At 46.0% G+C, this 15,307-nt stretch overlaps 1 protein-coding gene across 2 annotated transcripts; it reads right to left on the bottom strand.

Moving 5' to 3' along the window:
* Window positions 1-305: 305 nt before the first annotated feature.
* Cyp1b1 (cytochrome P450 family 1 subfamily B member 1) lies at window positions 306-7,776 on the bottom strand. Of its 2 annotated transcripts, none has more exons than XM_070025402.1 (3): window positions 7,536-7,776; window positions 5,990-7,033; window positions 306-2,443 (listed from the first exon to the last, which is right to left on the bottom strand). In XM_070025402.1, the coding sequence occupies exons 2-3, from the start codon at window positions 7,030-7,032 to the stop codon at window positions 1,837-1,839; spliced, it is 1,650 nt and encodes a 549-aa protein (XP_069881503.1). In that variant the 5' UTR covers window position 7,033; window positions 7,536-7,776; the 3' UTR covers window positions 306-1,836. The 2 variants fall into 2 exon arrangements, with proteins under 2 accessions (XP_069881503.1, XP_069881502.1); XM_070025401.1 differs by having other exon boundaries at window positions 7,402-7,776.
* Window positions 7,777-15,307: the final 7,531 nt, after the last annotated feature.

Here is a 15,307-nt window from a genome sequence, read left to right on the forward strand (position 1 = left end):
TTCAGGAAGCTAAGAGCTAAGGATCTTGGTTTAAAGCCAGCCCCAGCAGGAAAGTCTACAAGACTTTCTCCAATTAACCACCAAAAAACTGGAAATGGAGCTTTGGCTTAAGCAGTAAAATACTAGCCTTGAGCAAAAAAGCTCAGGGATAGCAGCCAGCCTCAGGAGAGAGAGAGAGAGAGAGAGAGAGAGAGAGAGAGAGAGAGAGAGAGAGAGAGAGAGAGAGAGAGAGAGAGAGAGAGAGAGAGAGAGAGAGAGAGAGAGAGAGAGAGAGAGAGAGAGAGAGAGAGAGAGAGAGAGAGAGAGAGAGGAGAGAGAGAGAGAGAGAGAGAGAGAGAGAGAGAGAGAGAGAGAGAGAGGGGAAGAAAGAGAAGACAAAAAGACTAAATTTCCAGAAATCATTTAAAAGAGAAACTACTTGGTAATAACATAAGTTTCCCTTCTTGTTACCTAGCAAAAAAACATTTATATAATGTATATAATGCATGGCACTTTTCCCTCAAAAGAAGTTCAGGTGTATTGCCTTCCACAGAACAACGGCCAGATTTCTGCTAGCTTCACATGGAACTCAATAATCAGAATAGATTTAAAATCAAGTTAAAACTTGGGCATACCAAGGCCTTGCAATTTCTACATATTAACTGCATCAATTTAAAAAAAATATATATAATATGAATACAAGTTTGACAAAAATATAACAAAGTAAAAATACATCTCCTGCTCTAATTTTGAGATTTGTCAATAGCCCAAAACTTTGATGAGAAGAGATTTTTGCTTTGGTTTGGTTTAAATTATATCACAAATAGGTGATATTGCCTAGTTGTATATACAGGATAATTTAACCAGGTTCAACAAATTGATTTTGACTTCATCCCATTGAACTGGTTATATGTGTGATTTTTTTATCCAACATTTTCTAAACAAAATAATTAAAACTTACATGCTGCTTATGAACACCGATGCTATCTTGTATGTATGGAATACTATTTGGTGATATGAGCTTCTTTCTAGCAGAAAAGAGTGAAATCAATACATTTCTCTCACATAAATGAAAGCTTAGCTTGATTGTTGAATCTTTTTGTTGTTTTCTTTTTCATAACTGTTACTGTACTTTGGCACAACTTTAGCTTGGAATTTTGCAGTTTAAATAATTTATATTCTAAAATTCAGGGTAAATCTCTAAAACTCAGTATGCTTATTAATTCAACTACTTGTTTCTTTTTGAGCACTGGATTTATGATTCCTCCTAAAGGAGAGAGGCACATCAGTAGAAAAAAACAAATCCACTCAAAAATAACTATGTTCAATCTAAGCTATTTTACTGAAATGGCAAGAAAGGAATTGCTGGCTTTACCTTTTTCTGTCACCCTTAGTCATATCGCACACTGAAACTGCTTGTCTTTGTAGCCAGAATGCATCCTGAGGCTTTGCTTAATAGTTTTTCTGTGGCATAGGTTTCTGTTCATAGATATTCCATCTTAGGTCTCCCTTAAAAGGCACTTAAATATTTCTTCATCATATAGTTGTGTGGACATGTGGGTACACATGTATATGTTTTAAATCCAAAGAATGCTCTCAGAATAAATTATTATTACCAGGATCCAATGCATATATAGACAATGCATATGCGTATGGATAGATGCATGTAATATGCACTCTTCCTTGGGTCCTTATCTCCAACACTAAACCTCTTCCAGGAGCTTTCACACCTAGAGCTCACCTCATTTGCTGGCCATATAGTGTTTAAAGCACATTAGAAGCTAAAAGTGAAGCTGCAAAAACAAGGGGGAAACCAAATTTTTCCCCTCATCCAACAAGGGTGGAGAACTTCTCAACTTAGCTCACCTCTGGCTTCTCACTGCAAGCTTCCTCGGCTTGTGACTTTTGAACAGCACTGTCCAGGAGTTCCATGGACTCTCTGAGAGTCACATGGACTTTAAATGACTTGGGTTTAATAGTTAGGCCGTAACTGAACTCCATTTTGGACGGCTCATCTTGGTTGGCCTTGAAGTTGCACTGGTGAGCCAGGATGGAGACAAAGAGAAACAGCAACATTTTAGATAGCTCTTCGCCAATGCACCGCCGTCTGCCCACTGAAAAAATCATCACGCTGCTCGTCAGCTCCTTGTTGATGAAACCATCCTTGTCCAGAAAACGAGTTGGGTCAAAGACTTCTGGGTTAGGCCACTTTGCTGGATCATGATTCACAGACCACTGGTTAACAAAAATCACTGTGTTCTTGGGGATGTAGTAGCCCAAGATGGAGGTATTAGCAGTGGTGGCATGAGGGATGGTGATAGGCACAAAGCTGGAGAATCTCATGGTTTCATAAATAAAGGCCATGACGTAGGGCAGATTGGGTTGGTCAGCCATGCCAGGCAGGCGATCCCTTCCCACCACCAGATCCACTTCCTCCTGCACGCGAGCCTGCACGTCAGGGTATCTGTTTGGAAGTTAATGCACAAGGAAAACGAAACAAGTTAGCCAAGTTAATTCTTTCATCTAAAAGCACATTGCAATTTGTTTTAATTCTGCTTTTCCTTGTACAGGCTGTCTAGGTTAATGACTCAATACTTCTGAAAAAAAAAAAAACACCTAAAACAGGTTGCTATTTTTTTAATTCTAAGATAGACATATATAGACATATAAGATAGACTTTTTGGCCTAGGCTAGCTCCAACCTCAATCCTCTAAGTCTCTGTTTCCTGAGTAGCTAGATTATGGGAGTGAGTCCCTATTCCCCACAACAATTACAATGTTTGTAATTAGCCCCATATGGCTAAAGCTCCCTTTCCTCTCCTAACTCAGAAAACAATTGGACTGGAGTTTTCTCATTCTAAAAACATATCGTAACAGCTAAACTGACTTGTCTATTGGGCACTGCAGACACAGTGTTTATAGCTTACAATTCTTTTTAGAGACCACAAAAATGTTTCGTATCTTTTAAAACCCTTAGGCATAAAAAATGAACTTGTAGGTAGAAATGCTTTATATAATTTTAATGTAGGCCTTTATATTAATGTAGTCATTAAATATAATTTTAATTCATGCAAGAGTTGGGAAGTCTATAAAGTCAAAAGTACCCAGGACCAACAAACATTAAAATGCATGCCTGAAGTCAGATCTCTTGTCTTCTCATTTCCCTGGGCAATGCTTTGCTCTTACTTTATAAAGTATTATTATTATCTTGATAAGTTATGTATTTTAAAGCTTTTAAACAGGCTAATTCCAATACAAGCTGTAATAGTTACACAGTGTTGCTGATAGAAACTACTGAAAATCCTTTGGACAACAAAGCTCAGCAGAAAGCAAGTTCTATAAGGGCTACCAAGTCTTCGTCCTTTGTTTTAAATCCAGTAATTCATATCTGGAAATGTATTTTCAGAAAATAGATCAATCAGTACAATAACACAACAGTAGCCTTTAAAAAGATTTTTAAAAAGATAGTGTCTCCTTCAATATTTGTTTATAGCCATACAACAGCATGGCTAACAAAGGCTAGCCTCAAACTTGAGATCCTTCTGCCTCAAGCTTCCCAGTGGTAGAATCACAAGTCTGCACCATCACATCTGGAGCTAGAAGTTTTCAATGTAAATGAAATCAATGACTACAGTTGAAGTTTAAGAAATGATTCCAGCCAAATACTGATGGCTCATACCAGTAATCCTAGCTACTCAGGAGGCTGAGATCTAAGGAACATGGTTTGAAGACATGCCGGGCAGGAAAGTCTGTGAGACTCTTATCTTGACCAAACTACAGAAACAAAAAGAAAATCCAAGGAGCTGTGGTTCAAGTGGTAGAGCACTAGCCCATAGTCCCAACCCTCTAGGATATCACCCAGGCCCAGAGTTCAAGCCCCAGGAATGGGAAAAAAGAAAAGAAATGAAATGATTACATGTATCTGTACATAATTTTTTTTTGGTTAGTCGTGGGCCTGAACTCTGGGCCTGGGCACTGTCCTTCAGCTCAAGGCTAGTGCTCTACCACTTGAGCCACAGCACCATTCCCGGCTTTTTCTGCTTATGTGGTGCTGAGGAATTGAACCCAGGGCCTCAGTCATGCAAAGCAAGCACTCTACCACTGAGCCACCTTCCCAGTCCCCGTATCTGTACATAATTATCCCAATTATTCAAACCAGGGTTAAAAGATGGGAAAGTGTTTGCTACAGGTAACAGTAAGTAGAGCAGTCATGAATTTTCAAGAACATAAGAATCACTGGAACTCTGAAAACAATGGAAATGATGAAACTGTGGGTGACTTTTGAAATTCAGTTCTTTAACATTGTATTTAAGAAACCTGCCAACCTTCTCCTCACAAAGGGTCAGACAGTGTTGGAGACTTTGTGGCCAAAAGCCTCCCTTTTGCCACCTCAATCTTACCTCTTGTAGCAGAGTGAAAGCAGACATAGCCCATAAATACATAAGTGAATGGGCACAGCGGGGTTTCAGTAACATGTATGTCTGGAACCAGGGATTACCCTTTGCCAACCCAGTACTAAGAAAAATAAAGTATTGTTTGGCTTTATTGAATTGAAAGTGACCCTCAAATTTCTTTTCTTTTGCTCCCTAAATTGAATACATGGAGAATTATTTTATAGTTCCTTCCCCATAAGAAAAAAGAAAGCCTGCTTTTCAGAATACTCTATGTTTATCCCAGACCTACTGATCCCATTCTGGCCTGGCCTTCTACTTTCTGGTTGACTTTCCTACCTCATAAATATGGCAACAGGATTTCTAAATAACAAAAGAAGGATTGGAAAAATGCAAAACATTTAATTAGTGAAAATTGTACATTATCTAAGGAAATACAGGTTGGATAGATTCCAGTAAGAAAATTAAAAAGATTTTGCCTTCTAAACACTGGGGCACCAGCTCATTCAGCATCCTTTACTGCTTTCTTACACACCAAGAAATAGCTCGATGGAGCGTTCAGGTCTTTCAAATCTCAATTGAGATTTTTCCTGTGGGTAATGCTTATTCCTGGGGTAATGGTTCCAGATAATATACAGAAATGACTAGTTAATTCTAAATTTCAGGCAAACTCTAAGCTAGTCCTCTAGGGTAAATTTCCATACAGAATTTATTTTTCCTTCTATTTGCTTATACTGGTACTTGATACCCACACCTGTTTAATCCATGTGAGCTAGACTGCAGAAGAGATCGCTGTTCTCATTAAGGTGAGCCTTGAGCTGAAAGAGCTTCACCTTAGAGGCACAAAGAGGTTCACAGATGCCTCCTAAATACCCATATTCCTTCTAGATACTCTGTATTCCTTCTAGAGACCCCGTAGGCCTTCTAGCTGTTTTTCACAATCAGAATAACTGCTTCTGCTGTTGCTTAATCCTTCTCTCATTCCAAGCGCAATTTTATGATGGTCCTGGCTGCCTTCTGGGGACTTCCGCGCGTGTTCCCGTCCCAGGGCAGGCCTCTGTGGGCGGACCTACTCCAGGTTACTTTACCCAGGAATCAAACCTCTGATTTGCAGCACAGTTTTAGCGCCAGGTCTAGGCGACCTCTTACCCCGGAGTCAATTACATTGCTGTATTCTTGATGTATTTATTTAATGTATTTACTGCATTCCTTCTCCCCCCTCCTTTTTTTTTTTTTCTGGAACCGTTCCAGTTTTTGCTTCTGTTGCGTAGCAGACAGTGACCAAGGCTGATCTGCGGGCACTGTAAATATCTTGCTAAGGTTGGGGAGGGGGGGAGTTGTCTCACAAATTTGTCCTCATTCACCAGCGGGGGAGGAGGGGACGGAGGAGATCCGAGACTCAGTGAGATCCTGGCAGCTCTTAGGCGTGGCGAGTGCGCGCGTCTCAGCCTCGGAGCTCTGTGACCCTGGGCGTCGCTTTCCCGGGCGCGATCTCCGTTTCAAGGGGTGGGGACCTGGAGCGAAACCTCAACCCGTGCGGTGACCTCAGAGCATTCTAGCCCCACTCCCTTCCCCAAATAGGAGTCAAAGGCCCAACCCAAGCGTTCCCCGTGTCCTTACCTGGTAAGGAGGATGAGCAGCCACAGCAGCGCCGTGGAGAGAGTGTCCTGGCTGGCGCCGAAGATGTCGGTGACCGAGGCCGGGACTGTCTCCCAGTCCAACAGAGCGCGGCCGTCGCCGGCGCCCTCGGCAGCCTTCTTTTCCGCCGAGAGGATGAAGGCGTCCATCATGTCTCTGGGAGCAGCTCCCGGCAGGAGGCTTTCACGGTGCTTCAGGAACTTGTCGACCACGAAGTGGGTGAAGTTGCGGTTGAGCTGCTGGAACTCGCGGAAGGTGGTGCGCACCGGGTTGGGGAAGAGCTTCAGCCAGGGCAGGACGTCCACCAGGCTGCCCGCGCCCACCGTGCGCCCGAACTCTTCGTTGTGGCTGAGCAGCTCCAGGAACTCCGCGTCGTCGTGGTGGTAGCGGCAGCCGAAGCACACCGCGCTCATGACGTTAGCCACCGCCACGATCGCCGGCTTGGTCGGGTCCAGGTAGGTGCCCCCGGCACAGCGGCGCACCAGCACGGCCACCAGCTCGCGCGTCTCGCCCAGCACGTGGCCCTCGAGGACGCGGCGGCTGCGCGGCTGGCGCGTGCAGAAGGCGCGCATGATGCCGTACGCCGCGCGCCTCTGCGCCTTCCACGGCTCCGAGTAACGCCCGAAGGCCAGGCTGCGGCCGCCAGACACCACGTGGAAGGAGGCAAAGGGCGGCCGGTCAGCGAAAGCTACGCCCTGCTGCACCAGGGCCTGCTGGATGGCGTTCTCGCCATTCAGCACCACCACCGGACAGCTGCCCAGGCGGATCTGGAAGACGTTGCCGTAGCGCTTCGCCAGACGGGCGAACGACAGGTGCGACGCGGGCCCCACATCCGCCACGTTTCCGATCAGCGGCCACGGGAAGGGGCCCGGGGGCGAGGAGCAAGGTTGCCGCCGCCGCTGCCTCACCAGCCACTGGCCCACGTGCACGGCGGCCAGCACCGACAGGAGCAGCAGGAGCGTGGTCTGCTGGATAGACAGCGGGCTCAGCGGCTGCCGATCGTCCGGGCTGAGGCCGGTGGCCATGCTGAGGACAGAGAAGGCAGGAGTGTGACACTCAGGGTGTGCAAAGAAAAAAGGGGGGCGGGGGAGGTGGGCACCCCACGTCCCAAACCCTGAAACTACAGTGCACCGTTGAATGGAGAGGAGGCCGGGGGTAGGTGGGGTTCGATGGCCCTTTGCACAGCGCCTCCGCCTTCCGTGGAGAAGGAAGGGAGCGCAGGCAGGTTGGTCGTCGCGACCCCCGCGCCGGACTCTGCGTTGCCCAGCTGGGTAACGGTTCCTGCAATCCCGGGGCCACAGGACAAGCCTGGCGACGGTGGCGTGGGGTTTCCTTTCAAGTCCCTACCACCCCTCCCGTGAAGAGGCCGCAGGAAGGCAGCTCTGCAAACTGACCTGCTGCCACGTGTGGGTCCCAGCGGTGCGGAGCAGCCGCCTCCAAGAAACGCTGGCGCCTTGGCCCGGGGCAGGACGTGACCCTGAGGGTCGCGGGGAAGCCGGGGAGGGGGGCGGCGCCCTGCCCTGGATACCTGCAGGTGCGTGAGCGCGCGCGCCCGGCGCGGTCCCAGGCCAGCCGAGCGCACGGATGGCGACGGGAACCCGAGGAAAGGTCCGTCCTGGGCCAAGCCTTTCGGGCACCTGGGGGCTGCGCCGAAGTCAGGCTTTTCCCATAGCTCTGGGATCCAGGCCGACTTGGATTCCCAGCCCGCGGGCGATTCTCACCGCTGGCGTCGCCGAGGGCTCGGCGCTGGCGGCAGACAGCACACGCGCCATCCCACTCCCGCGAGTTTTAAGGACTATGTGGAGACCCGAGGGAGCGGGATGTGGCGGGGGTGGGGCCTGAGGGGGCGGGGCGCGCCGCCACTGTCCACTCCACGGGGCTCGGGCGGGCGGGGGGGTGGGGGGCGTCAGGGGGTGGGCCCAGCGTGGTCGGGAGACGAATCGGCCGGGCGCCCTGCAGCCGCCAGGTGACTTGGCCCGGGGCCGCCCCGAGCACTTTTCCGTTTGTTGGGTGAGGGCTCGGCATCCAGCCCCGCTCCGCTGAGGCCTCCCGGTTCCCCTAGGACGCGCTGGGGGACCCAACCTGCCCAGGTCTGTCCCTGCGCGCCCCGCGCCAGGAGGACGTCCCTGCGCTCCCCCTTCGGTGACTTGAGCTTGGTTTTCCCAGACACGCAGTGCCTGCTGGGGCCAGGGAAGGTAATCTGTCCCTCTGGGAGCCGGGGACAGCCACAAGTGGTGGCGGTGGCCTTGCCTGCTTATTATTTTAAAAGATAATAATAAATCTTCAATTCTCGCAAACAAACTCCGCGGAGGTCTAGACTTGGCATGGCAAACTTCTCATCCGGCCTCTTGTGGAGAGATCAGGAAAACCTGGGCGGGGTGGAGAGGGCGGGGGAGTAGCGATCTGGGTCCTGGATCATCTTTGGGCACACAAAGCCCGGCCACCTCGCAGGGCGCCCCGGGTTTCCCGCGTAGAATGGACTGGGGGGGGGGGGCGGAGACGACGCCTAGTGCTGAAGGCCGAGTGGCCCTGGCCGCGTCCAGCCCGAGGGTGCAGGGCGGGGAGCCAAGCAGGGGTGAGCACCCGACGTGGGGTGGGGGGGCAGGGAGACGGGCGAGCCGCGGGGGCGGGGCGGGGGCGGCACCCCTCCCCACGCCCACGAACTTTAGCCCCGGGCCAGGTTTCTCCCGCGGTCACCTCCCCCTTGCGTGCGGAGCTGTGCCTTGCGTGCACCGCTTCTGGGAAGTCGGCTCCCGTCATCTCCCTGGGCGCTGCTCGCGGCCGCCCCTCCCGCGCGCGCTTCTCACGGCACCTGACACTCCGGGGCCGCCGCCAAGGGCGGGTGCCTGTCGCCACCACCCTCCCCGGCGCACGCACTGCCGAGCCTGCCCGGCCCACGGGGCGGAGGCTGGAGCCGCCAACGCCGGAGGGATCCGGGCGCGCGCCCCCAGGACCCCAGCCCAGCTCCCCGCCTCCCCCACCGCCCCAGCCCACTCGAGTCTCCTTCCCCAGCGCCGGGGCGCTCGAAATGGGGGAGCTTCCTGCAGAAGCGAAGCCAGAGGGACTCGAACCCGGAGGCAAATGGTGCTTAGTGCTGTTCTTTCAGTACACGCGCGTGAAAAGGGGCTCTCTTGAAAGGACTGATCCCCGCTCACCAGTGGGGTGTACCTCATTAAACCAGTAGGAACTGCACCTCAGGCCAGGTAAATGTGAATACAAAAGATGGTGTTTTTGAGCTCTGCCTTCCCGCAGACTCCTGTGTTAAGAAGGCCTCACAAATGAGGAAATCCTATCAGACAGGTGACAGGACATACAGAAATCACACAGCTAGCAAGAAGTGGAGACCGGATTTGAACCAACAAAGGTTTAGAGAAAAGAAAAACACAGATAAAAGGCCCATGTTCATTCTTTCTTCCTGCTTAAAAAAATAAATCAGCTGGGCCGGGTGCCAGGGCTCACGCCTGAAATCCTAGCTATTCAGGAGGCTGAGATCTGAGGATGTGGTTCAAAGCCAGCCAGGGCAGGAAAGTCCAAGAGGTAACTCCAATAAAAACCACCAGAAACCTGAAGTGGCGCTGTGGATCAAGTGGTAGAACACTAGCCTTGAGCTGAACAGCTCAGGGACAGAACCCAGGCCCAGAGTTTAAAAAATAAGTAAGTCAGCCTGAAGAATTGTTTTTGTTTTCAGAAGTAAGGATTCTGAGAGTCCCAGAGAGAAAATATGTTCAGCCTTCCCGCACTCCCTCCCCAGTTCATAGGACTGAACCCAGAGCCTTCACAGGCTAGGCCAGAGCCACACCATGTGAGCCCCAGCCCAGCCCCAGCCCAATAACTTGCTCTTGGCAATTAAATTGGTCATGAAGAAGGCCTGTGGATGTTCCCTAAAAGCTGACCTTGGCATAACTGATTATATTATGGGGAAACAGGAGTATCTGAGAGTCTGACTTCTTGCAATAAAAATACCTGGCCTGTTAAGAAAATGCCTTTTAATAAAAGCCTTCCATAAGTAGCTTTTGAAAAGTTCTCTGAGAATGATTTCATAGCCCATGATGGAGAATTCAGATCCGTGATGAAAATGGCGTGGGAGCAACCACCACTTTTAATAATAAGCATTTTTTATTCTCAGAGCTGTGTTGGCCTACATATCTTAGTCCACTTTCTTTTGCTGTCACAAATCTGTGAGACTGGATAATTTATGGAAGGAAAAAAGATTATTTGAGATCATAATCCTGGAGACTGGAAAGCCCAAGAGCAAGGCATCAGCTTCCAGGAAAAGGGAGGGCAAAAACAATTATCTCCCACCCTCTTCCCCAACCCTAGTCCTGCTAGATCACAGCTCACTCACTGGAGAAAAGCAGCCATATATTAATGAGGGCTCTCCTTCCATGATCCAAACATTCTGCTAGACATGCCTTCTGACAATGCATTGAAAAAATTTAAACTTCTGATACAAACACTTTTCGAGGGCACATCCAAACGATAGCAGTTTATAGGATCCTTATAATATTCAACTTTAGCAAGACCCTTGTTCAGTGATTTAGGACTCTACCCCCTTGCACGAGGTTCTCCCTAGACTCTAATTTAGGAAGAAGAATTAACAATGGGCTAATGCCAATTCTAAATGGTTAGAATTCCTGAAAGCCTTAATTAGGCCAAAATTGGGGCAGATGGAAATTGCCTTTTTGATCTAAGCAAATTTCAATTTTAAAAGCATAAATCAAGAAGGCCAAGAACCTCCTCTTTAATGCCTCAATAATGCGGTATAAGCTTTAGGTCAACTAGATGCATGTTTTCCTGTTGTAGCAAATACTTAAATGCTGATCCTTCCTGGGATCAGCATTTGCAACCAGCTAGACATATGCTATCAGAAACATAGACCCTTATTAACTATGGCCATCTAAAACAGCTAGCAATGGTCCATCTTCAGAATCACCAGGCCTTAGGTTCTTCTAGGTTCTGTGGCACAGACATCATTGGCAGACCCTTTTGGTAGCTGTTGAAAACTTCGAATCAATCCAAAGTGGTCTCTTTGTACCTCTGATTCAGCTTATTAACTGGGAATCCATGTCATGGCTTTTTAACCAACTCAGCAATCTAATGATCACTTTTTAATCAATAACACACAATATGAATTTCACCCTGCAACATCTCAAACTTGAATTGTTTGCTACAAATAACTTTCAAAAAGAGTGATTAAGTTAAAGGATGGTTTAAAGTAGAGTTTGTATCGGTTCCAAAGACAGCTTGAGCTTATTTAGGCAGGACAAAAATGCACAGTCTCAGGTGGAATCAATACAGGGACACTTCACAGGATGGAAAGCTCCAAGCAGAACTGCTCTACATGGTCAATACTTTTGCTATCCTTCCTATATGCTACCCTTTAACAGCTCCAAGAGAAGGATAATGTCCCCTCTAAGATACTAGAAGAGCTCTGGTGGGCCAGGCTGGAATTGGGTCCTGTTACCAAAGAAAGAATGAATGAAATACCTGAAAGAGCCACAAGAGTCCACTCCAGCCTTTCTCCCATTGCTTTTTTTGGTTGAGAGGATAAACCCAAACTCATTATTATTATTATGATGATTATTTTAAGTCAGCACATGTTGCACCATTTTTTGCTATATGAAATGGGTGTTTCTGATTTAAATTATACTGTTGACTATAAAAACGCATCCAGATTTCAAATTGAAACATAACATTTTAAAAGTACTTTTTAGAACTGATAAAGCATTTTTCACGTTGGCAACGAGTCTGGATTCACCATCTGCATTATTCTTTTGCATGTCTGTGACAAAATACTTGAGCAAAACAACTTGAGAGAGAAAGGATTGATTTTGGCATGCAGTTTCAGAGGATTCAATCTACGGTTGTGTAGCTCCTTGTTTCCAGGCTTATAGTGAGGCAGTACATCATAGTGGTAGAAGAGATTGGCAGAGTCTACTCACCTCAGGGTGGCCAGGAAGTAGAGAGAGGAAGGGCCAGGGACAAAGTCTAACCTTCAAAGTCATGCCCCCTTGTGACCTACCTCCTCTGGCTAGTCCTCCTAAAATTTCTATCTCTTCCAAAAACTAGTTCTAACAGCTGGGAACCAATGTCTTTGCACATGAACCTGTGGAGGACATTTCATATTCAAACTATAACCTCATCTTTGTATTAGGCAATGGTGGTGCTGAGATTTCTTTGATGAAGAGTTTTTGACCAATAGCATTTGCTTCCAAATCCATTGCTATTTCCACTAATATCACTAGATTGAAGACACTGATATTTCTCAATCATGTAAAAAGTGTGAGCTGGATGCAGGTGGCTCATGCTCATAATCCTAGCTACTCAGAGTCTGAGATCTGAGGATTGCAGTTCGAAGCCAGCCAAGGCAGAGAAATCTTTGAGACTCTTAACTCCAGTGAACCACCCAAATGTGGACCTGTGGATCAAGTGGTAGTGTGCTAGCCTCAGGGACAATGTTCAGGCCCTGAGTTTAAACCTGAGGACTGGGAGATTGGCTGTGGGAGGGGAGAGGGAAAGAAGGAAAAAAATGAGGGAGGGCTAACAAGTTAGATAAGAAATATACTCACTACCTTACTGTGTAACTGCAACCCCTCTGAACATCTCCTTGACAATAAAAAAAAAACACCTGAGGACTGCACACACACATACAAACTGTGATTCAAAGTTTCTTTGGAAGTATTTATTTTTGTTGACCTAAGTACATCTAATAAAGACAATCACTTGCTAACTCAACACAGATTAAGGCACTTTTAACTTCATTGCCCTGCTAAGCAATTTCTATGTAGTCTGGTATTAACAAAAGGTATAGAAGTGCACACTCTTATTCTCATTTCCCATCAAAATGCTCCATGAATATTCAGAGGCAAAAGGTCATTAATGTCTTCAAGTTACTCAAATGATTTAAGGAAAAAACTGGGAAAGGGGAGAAGAAAAGGGAAAAGGAGATAGAATTATAATACAACCATAGTAAAATCTTAGTTGGAGAATCTGTATAAGTAAGAAGTCTTTGCAATATTCTTGCAACTCTTCTGTATGAAAGCCTGCAGAAAGGATATGAAAATTGACCTTATGTTATCTTTTCAGATCTTTTTGAGAATATTTTTATTTGAAAGAACAACGGAAAGCCCTTGGGATTTATGGTCAATGTTCTGTCTCTCTGATATGTTGTCTATTCTAGATCTCAACACTAAGAAAATATTTGTGCTCAACGGCAATGATTTTCCTCAGAATTTTCTATGCAACTCTTAATTTCTTTGCTGTTCTTGCTCTTTGAATGACTGAATATATTTGTTTTATTAAGGATAATAAGAGCAATAATAATTATATATTATAATAATAAAAGTAATAATAATTCGGGTCCACTAACCCACAACATCTAGCTATGAGTATGTTAAGTGTATATCATCCATGTTTGTGATAGTTTCTTATTGGGAAACACAGATTCCAATCTTTTCTCCTTTTCGTTCACTAGTCTCTTGGCTTTTAGTATTGTATCTATATTTTCTTCCAGATCTCATTTATTTCTACAAAGGAACAACAGTTTTAGTCCAAAGTGTATCCAAGGTTTGAGAGAATAATTGCTAGTTAAATTACAGAGGGGTTATATTTTCCTTCAGGATGCCCAAAGAAGGCCTGTATAATTGCATGTTAGCTCTTTTAACTATTGACCGGGGCACGATTTTCCCCTTCTATTATTGAAATAGTTATTTCTCAGCCATAACCTGTTATTTTGCTGGACTGGTTCGGTTAGAAAGCAGATGTGAGGAAGTTCTCCATATTAGGTCAAATCTAGAATAACTGTTCTGTCATCTGCAGAACTCAATTCTCCTTTCACGGAACATGGCTGTTGCTCTGCCTCCAAGCAGAAATTTATTTCCACAAATGTATCGAGAATATCTATGCCTTCTGGACAATGTAGTTTTTCAAAATGTCTATCTAAGGATGTGCCTGGAGCTGAGCACAATATCCCAAAGGCAGTATCCTGTCCAGCCGATGGAGATGTAATTACCTTCCATAGGACTTCTTTTTAACAAAGGTAAGTTCTTGCCTATTTCAGAATACCTGCCATTCCCTGTTAAAATACTTGCATTGTACTAAGATTGGGATCAACTGAAATTCTCATCATTTACCACGAGATCTGCTAGTTGGCCTGGTCTTTCATTGGCAAATTCCAATTGATTTTAAAAAAATGAGACTTTATATTTTTTCCCATTCAATTTATCGTGTGGCTTTAGGACAGTGGTCCAATCCGAGGAGGCCATGTTGATACTCTAGGTGGTCCTGATAGACAGAACCAGAACAGGACAGGAAAACCATGCAAGAAAGATTTCACTAAAAATCAAGTGGCCGCTAGCCCTCTCAGGATTACCTCTGGACAATCTTTGGGCTTTGGATTGTGTTTGATTATATATTCACCTTATTATGCATTATAATATTGTGCATATTTTATTATTTTTCTGTTTGGGCCAGATTTAAACACACACACACACACACACACACACACACACACACACACACACACACACACAGTATATAAATAGACTGGTTGAAAATGAGTCAATATATAATACAGAGAAAAAGGGTAAACCCTCATTCCCACTCCGTCACAGACCTAACCATAACTTTGGGCCTTCCATTTATACACACATATGCACATGCAACACACACGCATATTTTTTAATGTAAATGAGATCATATTGGAATTACTGTTTGACATTTTGCCATCTAAAGATTATCAATAGAAGGTATTGATTTAGCTCATGCTTTAAAATAATTCCAGAGAATGACTTAATCATAAATTTACTTAACCATTAATAATGAGTGATCTTTTGTGTTGCTCTCAACTCTGTAATTATCAACTCCACATGGTGACTTCACATTTCTGTGCAATTTGGTGGTCTGGTACAAATGTCGAATCAAGGAGATATATACATATAAGGGATAATGTCACCTGAAAACCTAGCCCAAACTCTTCTCAGCCTTTTAAGGCAGCAGCAGATGGTCTCCAGAGGAGAGTAACAATGGCTGATATTGTCTGTGCACCTACTATGTGTGCCAGACGTCATTCTGAAAGCGTTGCATGTATTAGCTCATTTAGTGCTCACTCCATGCGATAAGCTGGTTTCGTTGTCATTTCTTGAAGTGCTAAGTGGGCCTAGTCACAGAATTCACCCAGTTCTGCAGGATGGAACTGGGCTCAGATCCTAGTACTTTGGCTTTGGAGGGATGAAATGCCACCAAACACACTGCCTGAGAAAGAGAAGCAGGAGATATTGGTGCTGGCCCACTTAGCACTTC

This window comes from Dipodomys merriami, unplaced genomic scaffold (assembly GCF_024711535.1).
Source record: "Dipodomys merriami isolate MVZ:Mamm:240054 unplaced genomic scaffold, mDipMer1.0.p SCAF_17, whole genome shotgun sequence".
Taxonomy (NCBI): domain Eukaryota; kingdom Metazoa; phylum Chordata; class Mammalia; order Rodentia; family Heteromyidae; genus Dipodomys; species Dipodomys merriami.